Genomic DNA, 24,356 nt, shown 5'->3' on the forward strand with positions numbered 1-24,356 from the left:
AAGATTGTTTATATGGACTGTATTTTCTGTTATATGCTGAAGCAAGCGATTCTGTTTCGTTAAACTGTTTTGGAAAGAAATAAAACAGCTACCTGGACTGTTACTAAAGTTGCCATTTGAGTTGATCCCCTACAGCCCGCATATTCTCCCTGGAAGGCCCTGTGATTTTTGTTTATGGTGTAATTATGACTTTCATTTTAAGTAATGTCAGCGATCACTGAAGTTTATATGCACCATGTTTTTTTTCTTAATCCTGTGGACAAATGTATTTTCACTGCATTTCATGACATTTCTTGTTTATGTTTCGTTATGTTTTCATGTCTTGTAGGTGTCTACAAATGGGAAGCACTTGTTGACTTACAAACACAGGATCAGCCTTGAAAGAATTAACACTCTGAGGACAGCTGGAATGGTGAAAATCAAAAGTATTACATATGACTATCATTCAGTAAGTCTTTCAACATTTGGTAAAATAGTGTGCTCTGAAAGTTCCTCTTGACATTATATGAATACTTGAATAACTAGGTGCTGCTACCCCTCTGATCAGTAGTAAGACGCTACATTAACTATAAAAGATAGAAAAATAAAACCTGACCCTCTAAGCACTGTACCTAGGTGGGTACCTAAGGCCCACCAGTGAAATTGTTTTAGGGGGCCCACTTACTGCTACATAGAAACATTACCTATATTGCTAGAGGTCTAGGATCAGGGAATTTCTAGGCACTGGCAGGGAAGGCAGTGAAATAACAAGTACGGCAGTCCCTGGGTTACATACAAGATATGGTCTGTAGGTTTGATCTTAAGTTGAATTTGTATGTAAGTCGGAACTGTATATTTTATCATTGTAATCCCAGCAAGAACTTTTTTGGTCTCAATTGGATTTAAAAAATGTTGGGTTGTCATAAGAATCAAGATTAACAATAAAGCTTCATTACAGACACATTTGATAACTGTTACAGCTGATCATTGTGGCCTATGACTAAAGTACAATAAATTACCAATATCCAGTGGTCCGTTTGTAACTAGGGGTCGTATGTAAGTAGAGTGTTCTTAAGTAGGGGACCGCCTGTATAGAAATATGTATCTCCTTTCCTCTCTTCCAGTGCATGGCTTTTGATTTGTACACAAAGACTGCATAGATGATGCAAGGCATTAATGTTGGGGCAGTTATAAGTATTACCCATAGTTTCCCGGGCGTACTGCTGGCTCCTGGGCTTTGGTTAGGGATGTTATTGTCCGCAGTGTTGCCAATTACAAAATGATGATGTAATAACTGATGACAATAATTCCCCCCCCCCCCCCTACCTTGGGGTTGCCGCAGCAGATACAGAAAGTACAGTTGTCTCACTGACACTAATGGTATAAAATGACACTAAGAGCTGTCTCACACTAAAAGGTTAGTCAGTGTTTCTTTATTTTTTTACTTCAGAATTTTCCAACAGATATCTTTATCTCTGTGCAGTACATCACCACACTGCGTCTGAAAATGCCACAGTCACTTACAGTATACAGTCACCTGGATAACTGATGTGTCCCACTGTTCTTCTTAATGATATTTATTTCCCACTACACAACTGACCACAATGTGCCCCCCACATATGTCAAAAATTACTTTGCAACACCTGATTACAATACATACTACAACTCCTTAATAAATAATACTATACCCCTAATTATATGTAGTGCCTTCATATTTAACTACATACTATGTGATTCCCCTATAAATGGTTTTATATATAGCCCTCTCCAATGAATTGTTTACATATATAATGGCCCCTATAATTATTTTTGTACATCTCACATCTATTTATTGTTTTACATAATGTTTTCCCTTATTATTATTTTTTTCATATATCGTGCCCATTTATTTATATCATACACAACTCCCTAATTAATCGTATTATATAATACTCTCCAAGTAAATTGGTTGAATTTATAACTAATATTTAATCTTCATAGGGTCCCAACATTATTTCATTCATTCATAGAGCCATTCCACCAAGTATTAATTTACATACAGTGGCAAAATGTGAAATTTATACATTGTGCCCTCCATAATACAGTGCCCCCTTTCTCCATCCCCTGTTGCTGAAAAAAAAAGAATTTACCTAAATGGGCACTCCAGCATTCTTCACCTCCTGCATCCTCCACCTTCCTCCTTATTGCTGCACTGAATGTATGGGAAAGGAATACATACTTTAAATACATACAATTTTTAAGCTTTTATTTTCAAAAAAATCCACTGTAAAAATTTAGACTCCAACATCAGTAAATCTAACATGCAACCACAAGATGTCACCCACGAGCAATACTTCAGCTAAAACCATTAGTATGGCTTTGACCCATCCAGGCTCTCGTACATGGCTTTGACCCATCCAGGCTTCCGTACTTCCCACCATCTCTGGTAAAATCCAAAGGGAATTAAATAAACAATTTATACATTATGAATTTCAATGTAAGTAATGAAAGTATTACTGTAAATGATCTACCTGTATAGGATAGCCATTGAAATTGATGTAATTTATATTTCTTTTCTTGTACCTGTCTTTGTACCTGTCTCCCTGAGTTTCATACCGGGACATTTCCGGTCATTTCCGCAATAAATTTCATGCCTGTGACCTATATACATATGAATCTGATGAAGTGCTCAGCACGAGCGCGAAACACGTTATTCTAATTTTATTTTTTATATATAATCTTTTTATATGAAATAAAAGAAGTTTTTATTCGAGCGAGCCAGTGCCATTTTTTACTTTCCGGATTGGAGGAAAAACTGATCCCTATTGGATACGGGAAGACTCACGTCGGAAAACTGCACATCTACCACGGGGGAGAAAGCAGTGGAAAGCGGCAGCGGCACTAAGTCTCATTATAAGCTCTACAAGGAGTTGTGCCCTTCATGCACAACTCCATTAGGTGAGTGCATCACTACACCATCACATTTTTATATTATATGAAGGGTACTATGCTATAGGAGCACTCTCTGTCCCTCCTTGTCTCCCCACCTTCTCTTCATATCCTAAAAAGATTAAAGGTGTTTTCCCACTAATCAAGTTAAGCACTATCCACAGGATAGGGCATAACTTGGTGATCGGTGGGGGCTCAGACCCCTACAGATCACAAAAATGAGGGATGCCATGGGGTCCCAGTTACCTCTGAGGGACCCCTTATGGCTTTGAGAGAGTAATGGAGTAGATGGCCTGCATGACCGTTCTGCTCCATTCATCTCTATGGAGCTGACGGAGCCGTCCGGACCACCTGTCTCCCATCTCATCCCTGGCCACTCTGCCCGCCCCCATCCCATCCCCAGCTGGCCCCAACCGTTTGTTGCAACCCGGCCCTCCCGTTCCATCTGTGGCCGAGCTGGCTGCAAAAATCTGCGGCCTGGCTACCAGAATGCCTGAAGATGTATGTACCTTTTATAGCTTTAGATGGGTTTGCCGTGACTCACTAAGATCGTGCGCCCGATATCCTGCATGCGTGCGTTTGTAGTATATAGCTAGCCAACCCCCTATAGTATACATCCAGACAGCCCCCTATAGTATGTAGCCAGGCAGCCCCCCCTGCGGTATGTAGCCAGGCAGCCCCCCCCCCCTGCGGTATGTAGCCAGGCAGCCCCCCCCCCCTGCGGTATGTAGCCAGACAGCCCCCCCCCCTGCGGTATGTAGCCAGACAGCCCCCCCCTGCGGTATGTAGCCAGACAGCCCCCCCCCCTTCGGTATGTAGCCAGACAGCCCCCCCCCCTGCGGTATGTAACCAGACAGCCCCCCCCCCTGCGGTATGTAACCAGACAGCCCCCCCCCCCTGCGGTATGTAGCCAGACAGCCCCCCCCCTGCGGTATGTAGCCAGACAGCCCCCCCCCCTGCGGTATGAAGCCAGACAGCCCCCCCCCCTGCGGTATGAAGCCAGACAGCCCCCCCCCCTGCGGTATGAAGCCAGACAGCCCCCCCCCCCTGCGGTATGAAGCCAGACAGCCCCCCCCCTGCGGTATGTAGCGAGACAGCCCCCCCCCTGCGGTATGTAGCGAGACAGCCCCCCCCCTGCGGTATGTAGCGAGACAGCCCCCCCCCCTGCGGTATGTAGCCAGACAGCCCCCCCCCCCCTGCGGTATGTAGCCAGACAGCCCCCCCCCCTGCGGTATGTAGCCAGACAGCCCCCCCCCTGCGGTATGTAGCCAGACAGCCCCCCCCCTGCGGTATGTAGCCAGACAGCCCCCCCCCTGCGGTATGTAGCCAGACAGCCCCCCCCCCCTGCGGTATGTAGCCAGACAGCCCCCCCCCCTGCGGTATGTAGCCAGACAGCCCCCCCCCCCTGCGGTATGTAGCCAGACAGCCCCCCCCCCCTGCGGTATGTAGCCAGACAGCCCCCCCCCCCCTGCGGTATGTAGCCAGACAGCCCCCCCCCCTGCGGTATGTAGCCAGACAGCCCCCCCCTGCGGTATGTAGCCAGACAGCCCCCCCCCTGCGGTATGTAGCCAGACAGCCCCCCCCCCTGCGGTATGTAGCCAGACAGCCCCCCCCCCTGCGGTATGTAGCCAGACAGCCCCCCCCCCCTGCGGTATGTAGCCAGACAGCCCCCCCCCCCTGCGGTATGTAGCCAGACAGCCCCCCCCCCCTGCGGTATGTAGCCAGACAGCCCCCCCCCCCTGCGGTATGTAGCCAGACAGCCCCCCCCCCCTGCGGTATGTAGCCAGACAGCCCCCCCCCCCTGCGGTATGTAGCCAGACAGCCCCCCCCCCCCCCTGCGGTATGTAGCCAGACAGCTAAGTACTCAGTTAATTTTTTTTTTTATATACCCTAGTGTGAAGGAAACAGTGACCTTTTCGGACCCCTGTTATCCTTTTATAGACACTCCCAGAACGCACGGTTCTGAGAGGTGCAGGAAATGATTGAAAGTTGTCCACACAACTTCCGTATATGGCACAACAATAAATCACAGCCTGAATGGCTATAAGATACCTTTCAATAGCCTCAGTGAGACAGAATTTTATGAACCCTGAGCTGCCCCTATTGTCCTATAGTATAAGCCTGGTCCATAATGGGGTTATATAGGGTAAGGAACCAACCCGGTAGCATATACACTCACCGGACACTTTATTAGGTACACCTGTCCAACTGCTCTTTAACACTTAATTTCTAATCAGCCAATCACATGGCGGCAACTCAGTGCATTCAGGCATTTAGACATGGTCAAGACAATCTCCTGCAGTTCAAACCGAGCATCAGTATGGGGAAGAAAGGTGATTTGAGTGCCTTTGAACGTGGCATGGTTGGTGGTGCCAGAAGGGCTGGTCTGAGTATTTCAGAAACTGCTGATCTACTGGCATTTTCACGCACAACCATCTCTAGGGTTTACAGAGAATGGTCTGAAAAAGAAAAAACATCCAGTGAGCGGCAGTTCTGTGGGCGGAAATGCCTTGTTGATGCCAGAGGTCAGAGGAGAATGGGCAGACTGGTTCGAGCTGATAGAAAGGCAACAGTGACTCAAATTGCCACCCGTTAAAACCAAGGTAGGCAGAAGAGCATCTCTGAACGCACAGTACATCGAACTTTGAGGCAGATGGGCTACAGCAGCGGAAGACCACACCGGGTGTCACTCCTTTCAGCTAAGAACAGGAAACTGAGGCTACAATTTGCACAAGCTCATCGAAATTGGACAGTAGAAGATTGGAAAAATGTTGCCTGGTCTGATGAGTCTCGATTTCTGCTGCGACATTCGGATGGTAGGTTCAGAATTTGGCATCAACAACATGAAAGCATGGATCCATCCTGCCTTGTATCAACGGTTCATGCTGGTGGTGGTGGTGTCATGGTGTGGGGAATATTTTCTTGGCACTCTTTGGGCCCCTTGGTACCAATTGAGCATTGTTGCAACGCCACAGCCTACCTGAGTATTGTTGCTGACCATGTCCATCCCTTTATGACCACAATGTACCCAACATCTGATGGCTACTTTCAGCAGGATAATGCGCCATGTCATAAAGCTGGAATCATCTCAGACTGGTTTCTTAAACATGACAATGAGTTCACTGTACTCAAATGGCCTCCACAGTCACCAGATCTCAATCCAATAGAGCATCTTTGGGATGTGGTGGAACGGGAGATTCGCATCATGGATGTGCAGCCGACAAATCTGCGGCAACTGTGTGATGCCATCATGTCAATATGGACCAAAATCTCTGAGGAATGCTTCCAGCACCTTGTTGAATCTATGCCACGAAGAATTGAGGCAGTTCTGAAGGCAAAAGGGGGTCCAACCCATTACTAGCATGGTGTACCTAATAAAGTGGCCGGTGAGTGTATATATGCAAGACTCGGACGCAGGGATTCGTGGATCGAGATAAAAGAGCAACACAGATTAGATTTAATAGGGCACACTAGACAAAACAATATATACAGTAGAGATATATACAGTTACACAGAGTACAATATACAAGGTAGCACTACAAGTAACAGCAGTTCAGTAAGTTTGTTACCTTTTGTGTGTTGGGCCTAATGGAACCTGATAGTCAACAACTTAAGATCCTTTTCTGTGCTTAATGTTAAAATGGTTCCCAGATTCGCGTTTTTGCGCCGTTTTTTTTTTTTCCTCCCCTGAATTGCCCCAGGTTTTTGGCGCACGTGATCCGATTGTGGCGCTTCGGCGCGGGCATGCACGCGACGGAAATGGGGGGGGCGTGGCCGTACAAAACCCGACAGATTCGGAGAAACCGCCGCATTTAAAAAAAAAAAAAAAAAAAAAGTGTCGTGGGACATGCACTTACCTTCACCAAGTATAGGATCGTGAACTCCGGCAGGCCTTGGCGGACTTCAGCGCAGCAGCGACACCTGGTGGACGTCGGAGGAACTGCCTTAGTGAATCGCCGGAAGACCCGAATCCACCGCAGAGAACACGCCGCTGGATCGCGAATGGGCCGGGTAAGTAAATCTGCCCCAATGCGTCCTTAGAGGTGCTTGATTATATCAGGTGCGGACACACCTCTGCCCACCCAACAGGAGGTGTCATGGGACCCTACTACCTGGTATTACAACCAGAGCCCTGGAGAAGTCATAGCTTCTCAAGGGGAAGTTGTAGGGTCATGGTTCTGGTATCATTGGATCCGGGTGAATCCCTGGATCGCATTGATACCAAACCTGACCCATTTGCTATACTCCTATCCAGAGATATTGATATCTCGGGACCCAAGGAATCTCAGGACCCAGGAATTGGACCACTGATCTCCTGAAGATAACCAATCCAAAAATGTAGGGTTGAGACGAACGGTAACTCCAGAATTGGCTGCAGAAATCCTTTGAAGCTCGGACACCTGCTGTGTTAGGTAGCACTAGTTAGCTCCTTAGGCTAATTAAGCCGAGGCTGGGGGAAAGTGGGGAATTTAAGTAGTATAAGGCCTCCCCCAGGCCCTATTTATTACCACGAGTAGAAGCCGAGTGGGGAATTTTAATAACAAAAGTTGTGCTGAAATACTCGGCTTATACTCCAGTAAATACTGTACCCTCCAGAGTCATTTGTTGCTTGAGAAAGACTATCACTTAGCTGGAATGACTTAGTTAATGCAGAATAAAGAATCACAGTTTTTTTTTCACATTTGCTGTCTTTTGGATTGCTGTTTGTTTTCATGTGTTTTTTTGGAAAGCCTCTAGCCTGGACAGCCCTTAACAAAATGGCATAGATAGATAAATCAAAGGGATAAGTTCTATCCCAAATCCTTCAAACCTTGAAAAATCCACAGTAAAGTTTCCTAGAAAAGGCAGCTAGAGATGGGCGAATCGATTCTAACAAAGTAGAATTTGTTTAGAATTTCAGGAAAACTTCGGTTCTGCACGAATCCGAAGTTTACGGTGATTCATGGGAACAATTTTTTTTCCCCCCTTTATTACCAAAATGGTCGCGAGCATTTTTGTTGCTAAAGCTGATATCAAGAAATCTGTGTCAAATCAACATAGTTGATTAACCAATATGTCAGACAGAGGTGGCAGGTGGAGCAGAACAGGTTGCAGCACAGTAAGAGGACATCACAGACAGAGCTGCCCGTGTCATCTAGCGGCAGTGTGTTGATGAACAACCCAAAGGTTCTCGATTGGTTGACTGGGTCATACACTTCCGCCCAAATGACATCTGGCAACCCCAGCCAAGAGTCCGTGGGTTCGTCAGATAGAACCCTTAGTTCGCATGGCCCAGGAGCAGGTCATCGGCCCTCACCAGTCCTCAACCAGCCTCTGTCCTGTTCATTTCCCTCAGCCAGAGATCTACTAGTTGGTCTGCGCTCAGCACCACTATAGAGCGGGGACGAAATCTTTGAGGACAGTCAGCAGCTGCTTGGCAATGAAGAGGTGGGGCAGACATCCGCTGCTTCGTGCAGTAGGTGGGAAAGTAGAGATGTGGAGGTTATGTTGCACTTGCAAGTAGTCAGGCTGTGCAGGGAAACGATGATGATGTAGCCGATCGCACTTGGGAGCTGGGTGAAGCAAGGGCTTCATCATCATTGTCGGGAGAAGAGGGTGTCAGGCAGCAAGTCGCTACTGTGGCTGTGAGTCAGCTGGGTGGCAGCAGTGCGAGGATGGGAGCCAAACGGCCACGGGGTACAAAACCAGCTTCGCAGGTCCAAGTAAGCAGTGGCACAGGGGCTCAGCGAGGCAGCGGCCTTGGTGGTCACTCAGTGCAGAGTGTTGGCGGTAAAATCACCAACTCGACGGTGTGGCAGTTTTTTGTTAAGACACCAGAGCAGTTGAACGTGTGTATATGTAGAATTTGCAGGCAGAAAGTTAAGCGTGGCACCACGTGTCTCAGATTTGGTGGTCCATCCTGCTGCCGCAGCAACAGCTGCAGCACCTAGTAGCACACTTGGCATTTTAGGCAGTTAAGGCTCCAACACCTCTGCCGAAGGGAGCTGTTTGTCTCTGACGTCATCACCTGGTCCAGATGCTCCTGCTCCTCGCCACGCATGGCGCCAGCAGTCGTTGAACGAGATGATTACAAAGATAAAACTAAATGCGTCCAGCCATCCTAAGGTGCAGAACCTGACCGTGCTTCTGTCCAAGTTGTTGATACTGCAGTCCCTCCCTTTCCAAGTCATGGACTCTGCACCCTTCAGAGAACTAATGGCTTGTGCCGAACCAAGGTGGAGAGTTCCAAGACGAAATTTATTTTCCAAAAAGGCAGTACCAGCCCTTCACAAATATGTAGAACAGAAGGTGGACGAGTCCTTGAACTTATCGGTTTCTTTTTTAAGGTGCAGAGCAGCGCGGACGTGTGAAGCTGTAACTATGGTCAGGGGTGACACCTGGCGTTTGCTCAGGCCCTTTGAAGAGGCCACGTTATTTGTCAGTCACCAGGGCTACGGGATGAATAACGTCATTCCACTGCTTTATGTCCTGGAACAGATCCTGCAAAATATGTCTGGACAGGGCACTGGAGAAGTGGCAACTACATCTCATAGCCACATGAGTCCAGTGGGGGCTGAACTGTAGGAGGAGGAGGACATTGGAGCACAAGCAGAGTCTGGTGAAATTAGTGGTTTTTCTACCCAGGTGATTGGAGAGGAGGAGCAGGAGGAGGTAGAAGACGAGGCAGATGACATAGAAGCACCTTGGCAGTATACAGTGGAGATGGAGGCTGGGAGTCCCTCAGAGTCACTTGTGCAGATGGCCCGCAGCATGCTGCTTTGCCTAACTAGTGACAGCCAAATAGTTAACATCCGGCATAAGGATGACTTTTGGCTCTCCACCCTTTTGGACCCTCGCTACCGGTCCAAAATGGGTGCCTTTTTTCCAGCTGGCGAGAGGGAGGAACAACTGGCGTACTATAGAGAAATACTGTGCAGACAGTTGGCCGCTGACCAGTCTGACCTGGGGATTCCTGGCAGTCATCAATCGCGTACTACTGCCTTGGCTGCTATGGGGAGATGGGGGGCTAGGAGCAGTAGCAGCTCCATCAGCAGTAGCTTAAGTCTGGACTCCTTAATGAGCAGCTTCCTTCACCTGTCTAGTGAGGAGGGTAGCTGCCACCAGCAGCAACAGGACATGGAGCAGACCCTCCACCAGCAGGTGGTGGCATGCTTGGACAGCACTCTACCCCAGGACTACCACCCCAGATAGAGGATCCCCTGGACTACTGGGCAGCCAAACTTTGTGTGGCCGCAACTTGCGGAGTTTGCAGTAGAGAAGCTGTCCTGCCCGGCCAGTAGTGTGGCATCAGAACGGGTGTTCAGTGCGGCGGGGGCCATTGTTTCCCCAAAAAAAACTCGCTTGGAGAGACTGACCCTTGTCAAGATGATTCAGGCTTGGATCGGCCAGGATTTCAACACAACAATGCCTTATGCATCAGATTAGATCATGACGCCTCCCCCAAACATTAAGAAACTATTCTAACTACCTACCTCAGCCACTATTTTGATGCTGCCACCCGCCTGATGCCACACATCTGCCAGTTGCTCCATCTGCCTCCCACCATCTTTACCAGGGACTGGAATTGTCATCCACCTCCACACTCATTGTGCCACTTTCTGACCTCCTGCTGCTGCCACCAGCAGAATTTGTCATTATGCCACTGTCTGACCTCATGCTGCTGCTGCTGCCTCCTCCACAACTCCATAATTTGTCATGGCACAATGTTCTACAACACCCTACAGGCTCTCTGCAGCCAGGAAATACCTGTTTTTTTTTTTTTTAACATGATTCGCCATGATTCGATTCGGGTCAAAACAAATTTTGTCAGAAAATTCGGAGAACTCATCAAATTTCTGAAAAATTCGCCCATCTCTACAGGCAGCACTCCAAAAAATAAGTGAATAAAGGAGTTAGGGTCTCTGCACACATTTTGGATTGTCATGCAGAAAATACGCAAGGAAATCTGCATGTTCCCCCCCCCCCCCCCGTTTTCATGTTATTTGTAGTTCATTTTTGATGCAGATTAACATGCATTTTTAACCCCTTTTTTCACCAGATCTGATATCATTTCAAGCTAAAATCTACATCAGATCCACATCATGATGTGGATCTGCTGCAGATTTTCTGTGGCTTTTTACCCTCCCTTTTTACCCTCTACAAAGAGAAAAAGAAACACATAACAATATCTAACATGGAGTGCAGTTTTTAAGTGGCTACAGAGGGATAGTGCTCCCTATGTCACCCATCAGCACCCCAGCAAAGCAATTGTTGGGGGCTGAAGTTGTCACTTCAGTCGGGGTCCTTTGAAGGACTCCAGGGTTGTGAGAAGCATCTTTCTATTAGGCCATGCCACTGCATGACCGTATAATGAAGTGCACTACAGTGCTGACACTAATTGCGCCAGTTAACTTAAAGGATCCCTGTCAGGGCGATTTGGGGCACTAAACTACCCACAGATCCCACAGGGGTCACTCTAATTTTTTAAAATACCTCGGTCTGGAGGTACTGTAAAACAGTGAAGTTGATGTACTGCTCCCTGCATTCACTACGCAACCGCCTTCGGTAAGGTTCAATGAATCATACATACATACTGCTCCGGTTTTATTGAATTACTGCACAGCCGCAGGAAGCACCAGAAATTGGTCTGATGAGCATGAAGTATGAAGTTTTTTTTTTTTTTTTTAATAGACCACTGGTCCATAAGATATCTGGGTGGTTTAGTGTCCCAAATCACCCTGACAGGTCCTCTTTAAACCCAATCACAGCATTTAAAGGGGTTGTCCAAGAGTTTTAAAAATATATAGGTGACTATAAAAATAAAATCCTTACTTATACTTACCTTTTCCGATGCTTCCTTGTCCCTTGTAGCCTTCCGTCAGGGCAGTGCCCTGTGTGTCGAGAATTCGGGTCTTCCGGCGACTCACTAAGGTAGTGCGCCCCATGTCCACCAGCTGTCGCTGCTGCACTGAAGTCAGCTGGACTTCGCCGAAGTTCACCATCCTATCGTGAGTGCAGGTGAGCGTGTAAAGCGACACATCTTTTTAAAAAAAATCTGCGTTTTTTCCGAATCCGTCGGGTTTTCTGGCAGCCACACCCCACAATGCGATCACATGCGCCAAAAACCTGTGGCAATTCGGCGCAAACGGGTAATTTTCGGGAAACCCGACGAAAAAAGCGATTCGGGCCCTTAGTAAATGACCCCCACAGTGTTAAATTCAGTGTGTGTATTAGGTGCATGGACATGCCGCTAAAAAAGCATCATCCTCATTGGAACTAGAGAAAAACACCACAAAATGTGCTGTATGATCCCAGGATTCAGTCATACCTGAAAGGTCAATTTCTTAATAGTTAAAGAATGATAAAAGATTTCCTGGTAAATTAAACATATTTTATTATTAATGTAAAATTCTATATTTTTAATGGAGGAATCACGTATAACACGATATACACAGAGAGAGGCTGTAAGTTTCGATTTCGCATCCATCACGTGACTCAGAGGCAGCCTGGAATTTCTAAATCATATCAGTTTAACTTTTTATTGATGACACAAATCATGTCCGTCTACCGGCGGCCATTTTGTTGACGCCCGTCCTATGTACAGTACCTTGAGTGGTCTTCAAAAAAATGGTCGCTCGCTGCTTCAAAGGGACTTTTTTAGGTAGACAGGACGGTACGTGTGGTTTCTATATAAGTAGAGAAAAATAAATAATTACATGACGCACGTAGAATAGACGATGATAGGCGGGGCAGAGACTGAGCAGTGGGCGGGGTATCATCCTCCCACTCATGACTGCGGCAGCACACGGAAACTACTGCACCGGAGAAGAGTGAGGGGTCTGTGTCATGTGACCTCCGGGTCTGGTATTGTACTCAGTGTTATGTCTGCCTGTCTATTGTATTAGCCGATGTATATACTGATAAATACGGATGCGTGTAATTTATGTTTCATGAAGTGTGAATAGATACAGTGACCTATGATCAGTATAAAGTAATACTAGAAATCCCGGTGCTGATAGGTGTATGTATACAGGGTAATGGGGGGATCTGTATCCAGGATGGTAATATGGTTAGCAATGACCCCCCTGTAGATCCTGGATTGCAGCAAAATCTAAAATAAGATACTTATATTCATGCATTTTATGAAAATGACCTGCTAGGAGTCACAGAAACTGAAAATAATACACTAAGAAATGAAAAGAATACCATATGAGAGAGCAGGGCCCTTAAACAGATGGGCTTTAAATCAAGTTTATTTGTAAGGTGTGTAGGAGGGGGGCATGATATTAGTTAATTTACTCATACAGACGGTCCTCTACTTAAGGACACTCGACTTACAGACGACCCCTGGTTAAAGACGGGGCCCTCAGCCCACTGTGACCTCTGGTGAAGCTCTCTGGAAGCTTTACTATAGTCCTAGATTGCACTGATCAGTTGTAAGATGTTTGTAATGAAGTTTTATTGATAATCCTTGGTCCCATTACAGCTACATTTTGAAACTCCAATTGTGAAAAAAATTTTTTTGTCTGAAACTACAATGATAAAATATACAGTTTCGACTTTCATATAAATTCAACTTACGAACAAACCTATGGAACCTATCTTGTACGTAACCTGGGGACTGCCTGTATACAGCTCTTAAAGGGTCTACACTGCTTTCTATATATGTAAAATTCACAAATGCCTTTTTCAGTTAGTATTCATGAATACAAGCTCAAGGTCCAGGAAGGTAGATTGGTCATGAACAGTTAGGATCACATGACTCTCCATCTGTGCCCATTTTATGAACAGATAGCTAATGAGGCAAATGATATTTCTTAACCAGGCTGTATTATTTTACATATCAATATAATGTGAATGTAGCCTAACAGATTTTGGAGCACTGGGTGTGCTATGTGAGATCCCTTAACACAGTACAGCCCTTCACTATAGCTGGACTGTGGTAGATCGAACAGATCTCACACACCAAGTCCAGCTGCAATCCTTGTAAGTAGGACCGCTATGTAACACTGTTTGCATCTTTGTATGATCAAAACTGCTGGTGGAATCCTTTTAATGACAATAGAGGAGGAGTTGCAAAGACTTCAAAGATCTTGAATAATGTAGAGAAAATAGTTCCCACTAGAAGAGATCATTTTGAGATGTTTGTCACTGTATGTTATAGAGCTGCCATTAAAGGGAACCTGTCACCAGAAGACACAATTTCACTGGTGAAAAGCTGCAAAAGCAACAGCATAAGTATACTACATAACTGGTAGTTTCAGATCTTTGCTCCCTTCCGTTCTTGCAATATCCCGGGATAAAGATTACCCAACTCCCTACTAACAAGTCCTGGGCAAACTATGTAGTGACATTGCATACCTGAGCTCTGCCAGGTCAGGAGGTGCAGATAGGGTGCGCATGCACAATTTGTAGGTGCGGGTGTAGGGCTCACCGCGTGAGGTTTGCTGTGTGGTAAGCCGACATCAGTGAGGGTTAGTTAGGTGCTGATGGGATGTGGGAGGGGAAGGAATAGAATATTAACGAGCAGGGACAGTGCCTAGCGTTATGCTAATTGCCGAGCGAACATTAGATTTGAAAAGAGGGATGAACCCGGAACTTGGCCTGACTTAGCAGGGAGTCGGCTAATTTTTATCCGCTGCTATTACAAGAACGGAGGGGAGCAAAGATCTGAAACTACCAGTTATGTAATGCTATGCAGTGCCTATTGCAGCCTGTCACTAGTGAAATTATGCCTTCTGGTGACAGGTTCCCTTTAAGTATCCTAGGAGTTGAGACATAAAGAAGACATGGGTAAGTAGTTAAAAGTATGGATACTAAATGCTATTTCTAATAGAGATCATTTTGCATACTCTACTGAGCAGAGCAGGAAGCAGTTACATATGTGCAAAGTGCCTTATGGTGGCACGATCCCACGGGCTGCACATAGTATAGTGGACGAGTGTCCCTGCATTGTATAGCAATAGCTGCGCCGGAACTGTATTAACTATTACAGTTCTGACACGGCTATTCGGCTGTCAGAGGGAACATCCTTGTATTAAAATTCTATATAATGCAGTGACTGCTGTCCTTTGCTCTGTGTGCTCACGTCGTGTGTAACAGGCCTCAGATATATGGAATTATGCAACTGTCTCTTGATAGAGGCAATGGATGGTGATATATAATGTTCAGTCTTTAAAATTTCATATCTTTCTATTGACAGTTCTTATTGACGAAATAACATGTCTGTGGATGACTTGCATCCGACCATATTGGATCCGGTAATTACAATAAATAAACTAAAGGAAAAAAAATTGTTTGCAACATGGCTGCTTCAGTTAAAATATTATATTTATCTACCCTGACATATAAACATGTTACCCTGGAGAAATGTCTTTTTCCTAAACTGCCAATTGTCTACTGTAATAAACAATTCATTATATTAATCTGAAATCCCCAACTCCTGTAACAGAGCTGTATTGTGGGGCCCAAAATGGATCCTACTTCAGCTACACAGCAGTTTACTGGAATATAATGTTGGTGACCTGGTGTTTTGTTAAATACCAAATTTGTCATTATGACCTGTATGTTTTTCTTTTTAAAGGCCATCCCATATGTTGGTAGAATCTTTGGAAATTTGGAACCTGGAACCAAAGTAGAGATTCATGGTTTTGTTGATCATGATGCAGACAGGTATTTGTCTTTTTGGAAATTAAACACTATGGGGGAGATTTATCATTGCTTCTATGCCAGTTTTCTGGTGTAGAAGAAGTGAGACAATCCCAAAATCTTGAGCAGTTTAAGAATTTTTGATTAAAATATGGAATACGCCACCTCCACGGCATGTGGGCGTGAAGGGGGCGTAGAGGGCCGTGGCGGCCGGTGTAAAGCGCAGGCACAGCGCCAGGCCTGGTGTAGTTTTTCTTGCCAGCCACGATGTGCGCCTAAGCCTCTTGATTTATCCGGCACGACAAAGTGGGGTGTGGCCGCTATCTTATGCCGATGAAGGAGCGGTTGCATATGGTACATCTCCCTCCATATTTTTGTAAGATACAGATCATTTACGGGTTCATTTTTACCATAAAATTTTATGATGACGAGGTGCACTTCTGCTGTTACCAGTGCTGAATTAGTTCATCAAATGGCCTTGGCCTCCATGGTCTGATCTGAATTGGGTGATTTTGGGATGACCTCACTTTTAGAGAGAGTATATTGTTTGATATTATTCTGTTATTGTAATGTTCCAATTCCAAGTGGAAAATAATAAACAAAGGAAAAGCTCTATTTTGAGCACAGTGTCTTGTACAAAAGCATTAGACATAAGCCGTCCTCAGATGTTGTTTTCTTCATAGGTTTCAGGTAGACTTCCAGTGCGGTAGCAGTGTAAAACCCCGATCAGATGTGGCTTTCCATTTCAACCCTCGATTTAAAGGTTCAGGAGTCATAGTGTGCAACACTTTACAAAATGGAAAATGGGGATGGGAAGAAAAAACATATGAGATGCCTTTCCTAAGAAGCCAATCATTTGAAGTCACATTTCTTATTCTTCAAAATAAATTTCAGGTAAGTTTTTTTTTTTTTTCTCCAGTAAGTGGATATTTTTGACATCACCACTGGTCCTATAGGCAGTGAGTAGGCATTATTGATGGGAATTACTTCTCTCCTTAGTGAGCTGGCTCATCAGGCTTTGTTCACTAAGAGCCGGCTTTTCTGGGTCATGAACGTATAATAGGGAGCCTCAGTCCCTGTCCAGCTAGTCCTGTCCAGTCCCACCATTCGCGTAAAAGAGACGACTCTTACAACCGGCTGGTTTGCGAATAACGCATCACTAGTAGGCATGACAGGACACCCAGGAGAGGGAGAGAGCAGTGTAGAGCCTCTCCTCTCTGGGAGATCGGGTGCAGCGCTATGTCAGCACATCACCCAATCTCCATTACAGCGGTCAGGAGGGTCTGGCAGTGCTGGATCCTCCTGACCTCCCGTCTATAAGATGCAGGCACTTCTTAGCAAGATTTTTTTTTCTTGCTAAAAAGTGCGTCTTATAGTCTTATAATTCTTATAGTTTTTATAGTCTTATAAAAACGGTAGATTTTAAGTGCATTTTAAGTTGTCTTCCATTTAAAGTTTTTATTTTGGCATGATCTCTGTGGTAACTCCAATGACATTTAGTATGTGACATAATTGTGAAGAGCATGTCATAATTATTTTCATTATAAGTCAGGCCAGAGGATCACCTTATGCTTCATATTTTCAAAATCTGTTCAGAAATGTATTTTCACTGTATTGTATTAGTTGTTTGAGTTGTGCCATGTTTTCATGTGTTCAAGGTGTCTACAAACGGGAAGCACTTGTTGACTTACAAACACCGGATCAACCTGGAAAGAATTGACTCTCTTGGTATATATGGAATGGTGAAAATCAAAAGTATTACATTTGCCTATCGCCCAGTAAGTCTTTCATATTAGTAAATAATATTTCCTCTTAGACATGTAAAAAATAAATTAACTAGGTGTTTCCATGCCCCAGATTGATCAATAGTGAAAACATGCAAATATGTTTACCTAGAGTGAAACGGAAAACCTGGCCTCCCAAGTCGCGTTACAAGAGCCCCTTTCTGCCTAGACAGGGGTGCCCCCGTTCTCCTTTCTGTGCCTTGACCAGGCTGCCTGTCTATCCTGCTCTACAGGCAGACTTTTTTTTTTAAATATAAGTTGATATTTGCACAAGAATCTCCCTCCTACTGTTTAAAAAAATAGAGTTCTTCCGCTTCCGTTATCACAAGTTGTCATGGATTTCTATATCTCGTGGGTATATTATCACATGTATAATTTCCTAATCTTTTCTTTCCTGCTTCAGACACTGCTGGGCTCTCAACTAACATCTCTTGAACTTAGTTCAATAAGTTCCAGCCAGGTATTTTTAAAGATATATTTCTTGTTAAATGAATAATGTTACAAACTATACCAAGCATATGTTAAGTGTTCTTTTTTTACCTTTTTCAATAATCGAATACCAGGGATCACTGGGGAGCTTGACTTATGTGAGTATTCTTTTACAGTAAGTTCCACTTCACAAACAAATACAGAGTTGTGAATAGTTGGGAAGGGGTTGTGGCCTCATATACAAATAAATATTTGGATAACAAGACTTCTGCATAAAGGCACATAGAATACTAGACCCCATGGGTACTAAGGGCCCTATTGTTATACCCGTCAAACCTGACACCTGCTTAGTTCTACCTCCATATGTATCGCAAAGATATTGTACCTGTTTATTTCCGACTAAGGTTTTTTTCAGTTTAGCCATTGCAGATTAAAATTGTTTTACCTTATTAACCCTATGGGTTTTTTATGTAAATGTGTTTGCCAATATTTTCCCATAAAAGAGCTTTTCTATCCTTTTTTTTTAGGAGATACCTTACACTGGAAACCTTCCTAATGCTCTGAGAACAGGGATGACAGTGGTTGTAAAGGGTGAAATAAACAAAAATGCTAAAATGTAAATAATCTGCTTATAATTCTTTAACTTGGTAGTTAAAAGGTGCCTTTTGAAACTAAAATATTGATTACTTATAGTCAGACTTATGATCATGAATACCAGTCACATGCCGCAAATTTTCCTTCAAAATGAATGTGCTGAGCTGCAATACCAAGCACAGCCAATGTGGAGTGGAGAGGCTGCAGACCTCGGCAAACTGCTTCCATGTCTTGTGATCTTTTTATGCAACGCTGAACAGATGATTGGTGTGGGAGCCAAGTGTCACCATCCCCACTGATCACCCGCTTATGGACTATCCTGAGCCATAGAAAAGCAACTGAAGGATGGTGCAGTCACCTATTACTGGGGCTTCTACAAGAGAAATAATATCCACACAATTATTTTGCTGACATTATTGAATTATGAATAGCCAAAGGTAGGGTGATTTAGGGAAACAGTTTTTTTTACTATATACTGCAAGTAGTATTTTGCCATCCCATAAAATTTCACTTAACATTTAGGGAACTGTACAACCTTTTATGAGTAAAAACTACAGCCTTTTGGCATGTATTTTCACCCCACCCCCCACCCCCAATCAAGCCTGCTGGGGAGTTTTCATGTTAAACCAGATAACTCTTTTGTGAGGCTAAATCGTTTCTAAAGTTGTTCCATACCAAAGTTTTACTCTAAATTAAACCACAAAGCTGTATGGTGATTCAGCACAAATAGGTTATTAACCAGTAAAATATATACAGAGAGCCCCACAGAAAGGAAAGAATATGCTATTCTTCCTATCCGAATGATGGTCCTATTAGTTAGTCTTGTATATTGAAAACTAATGGTAAGTGAACATTACCTGCCAGTTTTAGTGATCTGGGGCTCTCCCTCAAATTCCTCCTCTTCTATTAAAACCCTAAGGCCCCTTCTCCACTGGCGTTTTTCACGCGCGAGTTCTGCGCGTGCATTTGACGCTCAGAACTCGCATTGCACTCTGTCCCATTGTATTCAATGGGTTTTCTCCATTAGCGTGGTTTTTAACGCGCGTGCTTGCGTTCGTTTGCACGCGCGTCAAAATCGCAGCATGCTCTATTTTTGCGGGTCACGCGCGTTTTTCACGCCCCATTCAAGTCTATGGAGATGCATCAAGAACGCATTGCACTCGCAATCATTGCAAGTGCAATGCGAGTGCAATGCGTTTTAAACGTAAGGGTTGCTAGGTGACCAGAATAACATTATTTCCCCTGCTCGCGATCGAGCATTTAATTAAAAAAACACAATGAAGAACAGTGAAGAATAGAATAAAAACATTGTACACAGTGAACACAGTGAACACAGGATCATTTAAGATAAAAACACAGTGCAGAACACAGTGCAGAATAGATTACAGATGTTCGGCACATCTGCTTACTTGTCGGGAGATACGCGCGGAACGGTGCGAACAAAATAGCATGTGAAGAACAATATATATGTGTGAAGAACACATTGCAGATGTATTTAAACATCTGCAATTTGTTCTTCACACACATATATATTGTTCTTCACATGCTATTTTGTTCGCGCCGTTCCGCGCGTATCTCCCGACAAGTAAGCAGATGTGCCGAACATCTGTAATCTATTCTGCACTGTGTTCTGCACTGTGTTTTTATCTTAAATGATCCTGTGTTCACTGTGTTCACTGTGTACAATGTTTTTATTCTATTCTTCACTGTTCTTCACATCTGCTAAATTGTCGGGAGATAATATACGCGCGGAACAGTGAAGAATAGATCGCCGATGTTTGCAAATTATCAGAAGACATTATTTTTCAATTAAATAACACATTTTAATCCCAAACCATGGTCCCTTTGAAATATGCTCGAGTCTCCCATTGAATCGCGCGTCAAAAATGCGCCGAAAACGCAAAAAAAACGCAAATTACTCCAAGGAAAAATGGAACAAAAACGCAGCCAAAACGTCAGTTTTTCACGCATTGCACCCTGACGTGAAACGCAACGCTAGTGTGCAAGAGGCCTAACACTCTGAAGTTTGATAATTGTTGTAATTCTTGTGATTTTTCTGTAATTTTCATGCCTTGTATTTCAGATGCAAATAAATAATATGGTTTATATTTTCATGTTCTTATGTTTCTATATTGACAGATTTGCCATTAATCTTAAGCCCAGGGGCTCCGATGACATTGCTTTGCACTTGAATCCACGAATGAAGGAGAAGGTGTTTGTGAGGAACACATACTTGTCTGACAGTTGGGGATCGGAAGAAAGGCAACTGCGTGAATTCCCCTTCTTTCCAGACATGTATTTTGAGGTTGGTTGCTATTAGATAGATATTTTATAAAGGCAGTAAAAGGATTCTGGAAAGAAAAGAGAAAAAGGGTAGATATAGAAATCCGTTTTCCAATGTATAGGGCGTTTCCACTAAATTCACAGGCTGTGCACAGGAAACCTGGTAGCTTCATACTATGAATAAGGACTCCTAGTAGAGCCCGAAACAACACATCACCTTGTCGCTTGGTGATCCCTACAAATTTTTTACCCATTAATTGGTATTTTAAACCTATGTTTTTTGGCTGGACACCAAATCACTTTTTTTATGCCATTTCAGTGCAATGATTCTGTATTGTGAAAGACTAATCTAAACTGGAGAGGTCTATAAAATGATATGTAAGAGGTGATTCTAGGGATCTAATTTAGAAGCGGTCATCAAGTCCTCTTCTACTGGTAGTTCTGCTCCTCAGACCTGGTAAGGTCATCAATACAATGGACCAGATATCAATCAAGAGACAATAAAGCCATCTCACTACCCAAGTTCTACAATATTTATTGCTAATAGTGTCTATCTCCTGGCGTTAATTGTTCTGTTTCTTATTACTTGTCTCATCGAATTACTGTGTTTGTGTATAAATTTTTGTTCTATTCATATGTTGTCTTATACAATGCCTGATGAACTTACATCTGTGGAGATGGTGAAATGTATCAGAATTTTCACCTGTAAAAATCAGTATATATTTAGCTCCCTGTAGGGGTTGTAGCTAGGAAATCTTATGCCTGTGTTTGTAATCCCACCATTTTTTATCTCTTTAGCTCCTCATCTACTGTGAAGCTGACCACTATAAGGTTGCTGTTAATGGACAGCATCTTCTGGAGTATAAGCACCGATTCAAAGATTTGGCCAAGATCAATGAGATTTCTATTCATGGAGACATTAAACTACATGATGTCAGAGCCTGGTAGACCATATCATATCTGGCAACCAATGACTAACAAAAGAGTCACAGACTGAAGATTTTCCTGTGATACTTTGCATAACCATAATCTTTGGGCATTATGTTGATCAAAATGGCTGCAGTTATCCTAGGCCGGTCTTAAATTACAGTAACTTTTAACTATTTCTTTATACTACAATAGCATTAATAACAAATATAACTTAAATAATTAAGTGATAAATGGACAGAATTGCTACTTTTCCCCATAAGGTGAATGTAGAACTGGGTGTATACTTTCAGGAGCCCCTGAGTTGCTATTCAACTAAATTTACAGTACAGTACCATAGGGACCTGGACAAAATGCCCATTTGTATCTGTAGGTGTTTTCTGAAACCCCTCTCCCTGAAGAAATATTTTGAGTTAAAAAAAAAAATCACTAGAAACTTCTGAAGGATTGCATCTGAGCAGGTCAAGATCCCACTAGATATAAGTATTATGTTTTAGAAACCTATAAATTTATAAAGGGTAAAGCAAATTTCGGAAACGAGTGATGCAGATGATATTGCTAAAGCATTCCTTTAGGATACATAACGTGAAGACAACTGTTATCAAACAGAATATAATCAAAATTTGATTATACTATTGTTATGTTCCTAATATGGGGGTTTTATATGTAAAATTATTTTTTTAATGGGTTCAGTAAGACTACATTATACATGAAGTTCTGCCTACATATCCTATGAGATGTAAAACCATGTGAGATAAATTGACTAGGTATTTAGTTAATTTGACATTGTCCCATATACAGATGTTGTGGAGAAATGACAACTGTCTTTATAATATTATTACATAAAACTGGTTGTAATCCCTCCCACTTGTACATAATGGATGCACTTTTTCCCAGAAACTTTACAATAAGATTGTAGCTTTCTTTTCTGTGTAATTTATCATTATGTATGTAAACAATTTAATTTTTGTCTAAAGCTTTTATGTTTTATAAAATAATTCTAATTCCATAGAAATCTTATAAAAAAAAAATTTTTGTGGGCGGTTGACATGAACATACTTTTTTAATAATTTGGTGTGTCCCTTTTAAGGATAGACATTCTATTCATGTAGATATGGCTCAATATCATATTTTGAACATTGTATTGAAGCTGCCATCCATTCTCTTTTCCTGTTTGCATTGTTTGTTTTCTTAATTGTCTTTGAACTGCACTTTTCAACCCTGTTGTAAAGCACGTTAATCAGAGCAGGTCCTACTCTTGCACGTGGCTGTGTCTCAGGTAGTCCTTTCAACTGTCCTTGGTGCATGAGCGCACCTCGGAGGCTGATACAAGGACCTCATACAGACCACAGAGCTGCTTCTTACAGCCTGTAATGTGCACATGTTTATGTGCAGGAGGCCTAAAGGTGCAAGCATAACCAAGCATAGTACATATGCTAAGAAACAACCATAACATTTCTCAAAAGTGTTATATACTTAAAGGGGTTACTTAATTGGATGTTTGCACTGAACTCAATATAAATAGGTCTACACACACATGAAATGTGTATATTATCATAAAAGCACAGCAGCCTGCATGGGCTTCAACTCCTCTCCATGCAGGCAGCTGTGATTTCATGTGATCAGGATCAGATATATGCATGGAGTACAGTTTACTAACGTTAGCAAGCTAAAGGACCTGAGATGATGTCACCCTGGTCATATGACATAACCAGGGCCGGATTAAGTTTGGTGGGGGCCCCCATTGGATGTGATCCAGGCAGGGAACCACAATCTCTATATACTTCTCCCCAGAAATAACTGTATACAGCCTACCCAGTAATCACAATATACAGCTCCCCCAGCAATCACTATATATGTACAGCCCCCCTCCCAGTAATCACTTTATACAGCCCTCCCAGTAATCACTACATAAAGCTATCCCAGCAATCACTATAAACAACCCTCATAGCAATCACTGTATACAGCCCCCAGCAATAACTGTATACAGCCCCTCCCCAGCATTAACTATATACAGCCCACCCAACATTACCTATATACAGTCCCCCTATAATAACTATATGCACCCCATATAATAATTATATACAGCCCCTACTGCGCCACCATCTTTGTATACTATCGATCATCTATGGCAGAGCAGGGAACTTATTGTTTCCTCGCCCTGCCATAGACTGAAGTAGGGGCAAAACTGTATACCCCCTATATTATCTAACTATACAGAGACTCCTATTATTACTATATACACACTCCCATAATAATTATACACAGTCCTAGGTAAAATAATAAAATTGTACTCGCCTTCCATCGTTCCCCCAATGCGCGCCATCCTCATCTTCCGTCAGGGTCAATATCGGAGGTTCAACAAGATGGTGGCACCCTGCTGCAGGTGGCGCTGTGACGTCACACACTGTGACGCCAGCGGCCGGGCGCCGCCGTCTTGCTGAAGCTCTGATAGTCTATGGCAGAGAAGGGAACTTATTGTTCACTCTTTCTGCCATAGACTATTCAGGCAGGTGTATTGTGTATGGCCCGAGGAGCCCAGACCCAAATATACTGTGGGTGCCCACATTTGGTGGGGGCCCCTTTAAGGGCAAAGTGGTGGGGGCCCTGGGGCGCCCCCTATAATCCGACCCTGGACATTACTGATGCATGCAAAGAAAGCATGAGGAGGAGCTGCTGGATTCAGCCCGAAGAGGTCACGCTATAGATATCCCTGGATACCAGGTAAAATCATAGTTGAATATATGGGCATCTGAGGGAAACAATTTTTAGCTAAAAGAAGGGTTTCAGTTAATCGGTGCCCCC

The 24,356-nt window shown here is 43.6% G+C and overlaps 1 protein-coding gene across 5 annotated transcripts; it reads left to right on the top strand.

Moving 5' to 3' along the window:
• Positions 1 to 328: 328 nt before the first annotated feature.
• On the top strand, positions 329 to 22,475 carry LGALS8 (galectin 8). 5 transcript variants are annotated; one of them, XM_072140813.1, is made up of 10 exons: positions 329 to 448; positions 15,089 to 15,146; positions 15,470 to 15,558; positions 16,218 to 16,428; positions 17,193 to 17,312; positions 17,722 to 17,778; positions 17,882 to 17,905; positions 18,275 to 18,363; positions 20,481 to 20,646; positions 21,423 to 22,475. In XM_072140813.1, exons 2-10 carry the CDS (start codon positions 15,108 to 15,110, stop codon positions 21,570 to 21,572), a joined length of 945 nt encoding a protein of 314 aa, XP_071996914.1. In that variant the 5' UTR covers positions 329 to 448; positions 15,089 to 15,107; the 3' UTR covers positions 21,573 to 22,475. The 5 variants fall into 5 exon arrangements, with proteins under 5 accessions (XP_071996914.1, XP_071996913.1, XP_071996911.1 ...); XM_072140812.1 differs by lacking the exon at positions 329 to 448 and adding an exon at positions 12,490 to 12,559; XM_072140810.1 differs by lacking the exon at positions 329 to 448 and adding an exon at positions 12,616 to 12,723.
• The last annotated feature ends 1,881 nt before the right edge of the window (positions 22,476 to 24,356 follow it).

The sequence above is a fragment of the Engystomops pustulosus genome, chromosome 3, assembly GCF_040894005.1.
Source record: "Engystomops pustulosus chromosome 3, aEngPut4.maternal, whole genome shotgun sequence".
In the NCBI taxonomy this organism is placed as follows: Eukaryota; Metazoa; Chordata; class Amphibia; order Anura; family Leptodactylidae; genus Engystomops; species Engystomops pustulosus.